At 36.9% G+C, this 6,880-nt stretch overlaps 1 protein-coding gene across 2 annotated transcripts; it reads right to left on the reverse strand.

The window, feature by feature from the left end:
* Positions 1-1,036: 1,036 nt before the first annotated feature.
* LOC104219751 (beta-glucuronosyltransferase GlcAT14B-like) lies at positions 1,037-5,372 on the reverse strand. Of its 2 annotated transcripts, none has more exons than XM_009770477.2 (4): positions 4,637-5,372; positions 4,289-4,364; positions 4,076-4,191; positions 1,037-2,147 (listed from the first exon to the last, which is right to left on the reverse strand). In XM_009770477.2, the coding sequence occupies exons 1-4, from the start codon at positions 5,190-5,192 to the stop codon at positions 1,633-1,635; spliced, it is 1,263 nt and encodes a 420-aa protein (XP_009768779.1). In that variant the 5' UTR covers positions 5,193-5,372; the 3' UTR covers positions 1,037-1,632. The 2 variants fall into 2 exon arrangements, with proteins under 2 accessions (XP_009768779.1, XP_070012520.1); XM_070156419.1 differs by having other exon boundaries at positions 4,631-5,358.
* Positions 5,373-6,880: the final 1,508 nt, after the last annotated feature.

The raw sequence follows: 6,880 nt of genomic DNA on the forward strand, positions 1-6,880 counted from the left end.
GCAGGTATTCATAAGTTTTGTCAAGTTAAATTGGTGGCGAAAATGGAAAATCAGCAATGAAGGGACTCGGATATAGGAGAAATAAAAAAGCAAAAAAAAGAGAAGAAAAGAAAAAAGAAGAAAGAAAAGAGAAGGTTAAAAAAAGTACTAATAAAAAGAAAATAGTGTTTGTAATACATTTTAGTACAATTAACGAAAGAGCTTATTAGTTTGGGTGGATTCCGTTTCAAAAAGGACATATATGGACCAATTATGTGACGGTAAGGACATATGTGGGCTAAAGTATTAACGAATGACAAATGTGCTCAATTTCGTATAGTACAAGGGCATATTTGGATATTTCCATATTTTTTATAATGAGTGGACGTTAAAAGAACAAAAGGCAAAAGTGTTTCGTGGAGCGGATCATGAATTGGGCGAAAGGGAGGGAAGGACATGGGTAAAATTTGAATCCCACACTACTTGAGTGCGCATGAACTTTATAATCACTAGACCACAATTCTAATCTCACGGCAAAAGAGCTTCTTTTACTATCGGTGAACCTTTGTATGTCCCTTTTTTCACCTTGGAACTATAATAATTTCTCTACAATGCTTCTTTTTGTTTGCGCACTATTTTAATTATTATTTTTTGCAGGTGCCAAAATATGGATGCTGGCTTGCAATGGGGCATAGTAACTGTCTGATGTTGAATTAGGGGGTGTCTAGTGCTTAATCTTGAAAAAAAACATATACTATGTTACCTCATGGCCTATTTAACGGTGGAAATAGAATTAACTCTTAGCTCCCTTGCTCCCTCTATTTGTTATTCTTCACCAACTAGTCTAAACTTACGTCGCATGCCTCCTACAGCTGTGTTCTTGAACATGAAAACAAGTTTGTCTGTCTACTCTCTAATCACACAATGCTAGGTTCTTGCTCAACCAGGCTATGCTCCACATCATTCTATCCAATCACAAATGTGTGCCATGCAAAACCAGAAATTCCCTTTGATGGAAAATTTCATAAGTACCAAGCAGAAAAATACCCAATGTGTATATGTTGAAAGAGTTTTAACTTTTATAGACAGACAGTGTAAGCTGCAAAACACAGACAGTCTCTGATAACAAAAAACAGCAGTGCAGATTATGATACATTCACTCACCAGTCACCACCAACAAACTCCCCCTCCCCCCTCCAAAAAGAGATTAAAAAAGTAAAGCAAAAATACGCAGAAGAAAGAGTTCCAAGATCCGATCATTTGCATAAAGTATATTCTATTTAATATTGTTTACAAAAAAAAAAAAAATACCTCTCACCAGATCGGTTACACGTTCTTTCCTTCCCCTGGTTGTTCACACTCCAAAAATGCTCCATCCTAGTACGTATAAGGGAATTGCAAATCCCATGTCGATACAGGGCAAGTAGGTGAACGTTGATAGAGCAGGAAAACGCGACCGGATTCACGTGCCCTCATGTTTCTGGGGCAATACTCTATATTCTACTTCTTCCTGCAGTATGACCAGCAAACGATATATTGTACCTTCGGAGAAGTCTTCACTCTTGCGAAGAAAACTGCCAACTCATAACATCACCTGTTTCTTCTGTATGAAGACTATCACAAAGAAATCTACTTTCAAAAAACTTGGTTTCACTATATGCATTGCCTGGACCGAAAATTGTCATTTGATAAGAGAGAGCCAATCAGATTTTCCAATCTCCTTGCCCCTGCAGTAGGTCTGAGGAATGTGATATTACCCACTACGGAGCATGGATCTGTCCCATTCTCCCGATTCCCTATGCACCAGCCACCGGGGACAAACATGTCTTGACCTCGAAACAGGAGTTCAGAATCAATGTTGTCAAGCACTGGATCATCTTGATGGAACTTTCTCGCAAATGGGGCATTACTGTCAACCATTCTTTGCATGTCATCAAGTGTAAGGTAATGAGGATGCTGCTTTGGAGGGTTATCCCACGATATATAGTGCAGATCACTGTTTACTGTGGTATTGCAGAACTCCTGAGCGTTACAGATGACAGTGTGGAAATAGCCTTCTGGAGTTGAGATGAAGTTTGCATAGTACATAAGTACAGTTCGAGGCAAGTTGTCCCAACCCCATATGCAGAAGTCAATGAAGGGTCGAGAAAGGGCCGTCCAAGCAGACCCTGTAAAGAGGCAAGAACAAAGTTTTAGAAATTTTGTGAAGTGTTAACAGCAATAAAAATCTAGACGAGGAACAAAATGAAGCAGGTGTTCCATATGTTAAGTCTTGCTCATGATCTTATCCCTTCCAGCCCCTGTCAAGATAATCATTAATAAAAGTAAAGGAATAAATGACAAATTTCCTTAAATAAGAACACTCCTTCCAAAGTCCAAACTTCATGTCAAATAGAAATATACAGCTGCCTACAAGCTTATGTAGAATATAACAGATGAGCCTTCAAAAACTTTACTTGTAAACACCTGATAATCTTCAAACAATGAGTACACCAAAATACAATTAGATGAAAAATAAACCGTTCATCAGGTCGTCAAAGTGAGTACTACTCGAATAAACAATGTAAATTTGCTCCTAATAAAATGTGTCAGTACAAACATTTAAACATTTTCTTGGTTGAAACTGTCCATCACACTGTAGGATGGAAAAGCACAAGAAAATCCAAGGTGATACCAAATGGCATATACAATATAGACCACAGGGTATGAAAACCCAGGGCGACAAGAAAGATGTGTTTTTTCACTTGGTTGGCAGCGAGGAAGTGAAGGATCACCTATACTAGGTGGCGTTTTATGTGCAAGAATTCAAGAACTAGGCTAGGACGTGGATCACCTCCTTTTGCATTGCCAGCTAGCAATGCACTTGTGATGGGAGATTTTGAGATGGTTCAGGATACAATGGACAATGCCAGGCACTGTTCAGTAGGGCTTATGGAAAACTTTTCCGGACGAGGACAAGCAAGGCGTGGGATGTTACCCTATTGGCACTCATATGGATTATATGGAATGAGAGAAATAGGAGAATTTTAGATGGGATAAAGAATGACTTACTACATTTGAAAAATAGCCTCTTATTCCGAGTAAACTTTTGGTGCATCCCTGAGGTTCCGATTTGTATAGAGAATTGGTAATCTTTCATAGAGAATCATATCCTTTTGTAGATTCTTTACTTTTTTTGTATACTACTTGTATATGAGAGATGTTCGCAACATTAATAAAGTTATTTACCTAATCAAAAAATTATATATAGGAGCTGTTCCTGTGTTACTCTCTCCGTCCAAAATTTATGTGGCATTGTTTGACTAACAGAGTTGAGGAAAAGAAAACTTTTGAAACTTGTAGTGTAAAAACATTTGTGTGGCTATAGTCATCTCATTAGGGTAGAATGAGATGTTTAAAGTTAAATAGTTTCTAAATATACAAAGGTGTCATTCTTTTGGACAAACTAAAAAGTAAAGTGTGCCACATAAAACGGGACAGAGGGAGCATATATTATCAAACAGCTTTCTAATCCACTTCTGCCAATCAATCCTGACAACTGCAACATGCATAATATGCTGCGGAACAAAAACTAATGTGCGTAACTTTTAATCTATCAAAGTTTGCTCATCCAGCATGTTGCCTGGGACAGAAGTCAAAGGCAAAACTCTAACTGCATTAGGCACAATGGTCGAAATTGTTTATAGTATGAAATGTAAAATCCTCAAGCATCTCTCGATTCATAAGAAAAAAGGACTCCCTATCCAACGGATTTTCCCTATGTGGTAAAAACTAAAACTCTACCAGCAAGTCAGAATTTGGATTTACTGGTGTAAGATCACAGCTAGCACACAGAGGCAAATGGAGCTAGACATATACAGAGGAACTGCTGTATATTTTTCTGCTAAGGGAATTTGATCTGTCAATTTTTCAAATTTTACCTAGCAAAAACCTCATTTATTAAGAGATCTTACAATAGAAAGAATTCAAGACAATTCATTATAGCAAACAGCGGGTTGGAATGTAATCAACACGGCAGCATATGTGAAGCATAACATGGACAAAAAGAGTTCAAATCTTTCAGCCTAAGCACAGAAGTAAACGATAGAAAATTCACCTGTAAAAAGCTTAAAAGCTGTTGGCACACTTCTTCTCTGTCTAATCCAGAAAACATCGGATTTCTTATTCAAATACAACCCCGGATCAACAATGATTGGCTTTTCCCTTTGAAACCTTCAGCAATATAAACCAAAAAAAAAAAAATTCAAACATCACCCAAGTAATGCTGTATATCCCATCCAAAATAAGGAAACATGGAAACTTTGCTTACTCTTTCCAGCCAATGTCACTAGTATGATCAATGAAGTTAAGATCCCGTGGTATATGCGAAAATGTATGAATTAGATCTAATGAACCAAAAGAATTCAACAGCCAAACCCCATTAGTAAAAGATTCAACCATAACCAACTGAAAATCTCAATAAGCATAATTAGAGGCGAATCCAGGACCAGAAATCTGTGAGTTCAGAACGAGTGTAATAATAGTACATGAATATATTTTAATAAGTTTTAGCATCTGAATGTATATAGTTTGAACAGAAAGCAATAGAATCACAATTGAACTCGTTCTAAATCCGCCTCTCAGCAAAATTCACAAGAAAAAAGGAACTCACACTTACCATCTTGAGTAACAAGTGGGTAATCAGAAGCACTTAAATTGATAAACCAATCCCATTCACCCCCTTCTTTCAACAATATAGCAGCAGCATGTAAAGTATTAGCCACCATAGTGGGCCCACGGTAAGTAACAAGATTAGCTTTACTAATCATTTTTACATTCGTGAATTTAGCAAAAATTTTGTGATTAAACACAAAATTATGCAAATCAAGTCTCTCCTCAGCTGATGACTCAGCATCAAGGTGCACTACGTAATGGTTATTGGGGTGGTACAGAGCTTGAAGGGTCCGTTTCAGCATGCCGCCGTCGCCGGCGGAGCCGGAGATTAAGTAGGCGAAACGTGGCGGCGGGGAAGCGTCGGAAATGGGTAAAGATTGAAGCTTTGATTCGACGAAAATGGAAAGGGGTATTAAAGGAGTGCCATTTGGTGAAATTAAGGTTGTAAGGAATACGATGAAAATGGAAACAATTGAGGCTATTGCAAGTGGATAGATCCATTTGCTTTCCATTATCGGTGGATGTTTGAGTTTTTTGTAAAAGCTTTTGAGTTTCTTCATTATACTTATTTTTTGGACTAAATTTGAGTAAAGATGTGATTTTTGATGAAATTTCAGTGATGGATTTAAGAAGAAATTAGGGAACTTGCTCTAATTAGAATGAGTTCAAAATGGAGCTATTCAAAATTCGTGTTACTTTGATGAAATTTGATAGGAAATGGAGTCTGTAATAATTTCTAGATGTATGATATTATAGAGTTTGCTCAAGAGTTGTAATAGTGGTAGGTGAAAGGGTGGAAAAGGAGGGCATGCTTTGCTGGTATGGTAGGACATCGGAGGTGGGGCTATGTTTGTATGGTAAAAACTTATACTCCCTCGCTTTCGATTTTTATGAAATAGATAGTGATTGGACATAAAGTTAGAGTTTAAAACTTGTGATTGTAAGTATATGATATTGAATTCTATGATTAAGAATGAGTTTATTCTTTTCGAAGTGTCCTAAATAAGAATTAAGTTCATATAAATTTAAACGGAGAGAATATATCTTTTATGTATAAATTATTTGATTTGATGTAAATAAGTGGTAAGTTTTATCGTGTTTATATTGTGTGTTTATTGTTTTTGGTTGGGTGTATGTTATATACACTGATATGTGAAGAACTTTTGTCATACGCGACTAGCACTTTCGCAGATGCGAAAAGCAAATTCTCCCTAGTCAGCTCCTCCTCTGAGCGAACGCAAGCATCGCACGCGAATGAGAAGATCGGCTCCACAATACTCCGCGATCGCGACTATCAGTCCGCAAATGCGATGTACAAAATACAGCCAACCAAAATCCTTCTTTGCGATCGCGAGCCTTTGCTCCGCAATAGTGAAGCACTACAATACACTAGCAACTCAACTGCTACAAACTCAACCAAAATAGTCCAAAATAGTCTAAAATTACACTAGAACCCTCCGATATCCGTCTAATCATTACATAAAGTCCATATACTCCCTACAAACTTGTCGCAAGGATCAAAATATAAAAAACAACAACAAAACCAAGAACGAAGATCAAATCTATCTCTTAACTTTTAAACAATCTTACTTCGCCAAATGCGATTGTATCATACTTAGACATTCCGAAGTGCAACCAAACTTTGCACACAAGTTTATGTCAAAAATTAAGATTTATCTAAGGTCTCAAAACCACAATCAAAGCTCATTAGCCCAAAAATCAACTACCGGTCAAACTTAAGAACTCTCCAAAATTTCAAATTGACAAGTTTTGACAAATAGAGTCAAAATCTCTGAGGAACATCCAAAAGAAAATTCGAACATAGACCCAAGTCCAAAATTATCATACGAACATATTGAGACCATCAAATCTTGATTCTGAGGTCGTTTACTCAAAAGTTTAACCTTGATAAACTCTTCGAACTTAAAGCTTCCATAATAAAAATTAGTCTTCCAAACTAATCCCGAACCTCTCAAAAAATTAAAATCAATCATGCTCGCAAGTTGTAATGCATCATATCGCACCATTGAAGGTCTCAAATCACAAAATGGAATGCCATAACTCAAAATGACCGGTCATGTCATTACATAAATCGAATAACCTTATATCCATTTTGACTTGATAAATGGAGGGACTAACTGTAGGGGTAAAAAACTTCACGTCACGTATTTTGACATGGTCAATGTATATAATAGCCTTCGAAGGTTGCCATACATTGGTATTAAAATATATCAAGATGTCGAGGTCA

Source organism: Nicotiana sylvestris, chromosome 9, assembly GCF_000393655.2.
Source record: "Nicotiana sylvestris chromosome 9, ASM39365v2, whole genome shotgun sequence".
In the NCBI taxonomy this organism is placed as follows: domain Eukaryota; kingdom Viridiplantae; phylum Streptophyta; class Magnoliopsida; order Solanales; family Solanaceae; genus Nicotiana; species Nicotiana sylvestris.

What these genes read in the sequence shown, in the direction of transcription:
- LOC104219751 (XM_070156419.1), bottom strand. Translation starts at nt 5,192, where the DNA reads ATGAAGAAACTCAAAAGCTTTTACAAAAAACTCAAACATCCACCGATA. An exon ending in TGTTACTCAAGATGGTAAGT is followed by an intron (nt 4,365 to 4,630) that starts GTGAGTTCCTTT and finishes TTGGTTCATTAG; the next exon opens with ATCTAATTCATACATTTTCG. An exon ending in AGCTTTTAAGCTTTTTACAG is followed by an intron (nt 2,148 to 4,075) that starts GTGAATTTTCTA and finishes GCCTCTTTACAG; the next exon opens with GGTCTGCTTGGACGGCCCTT.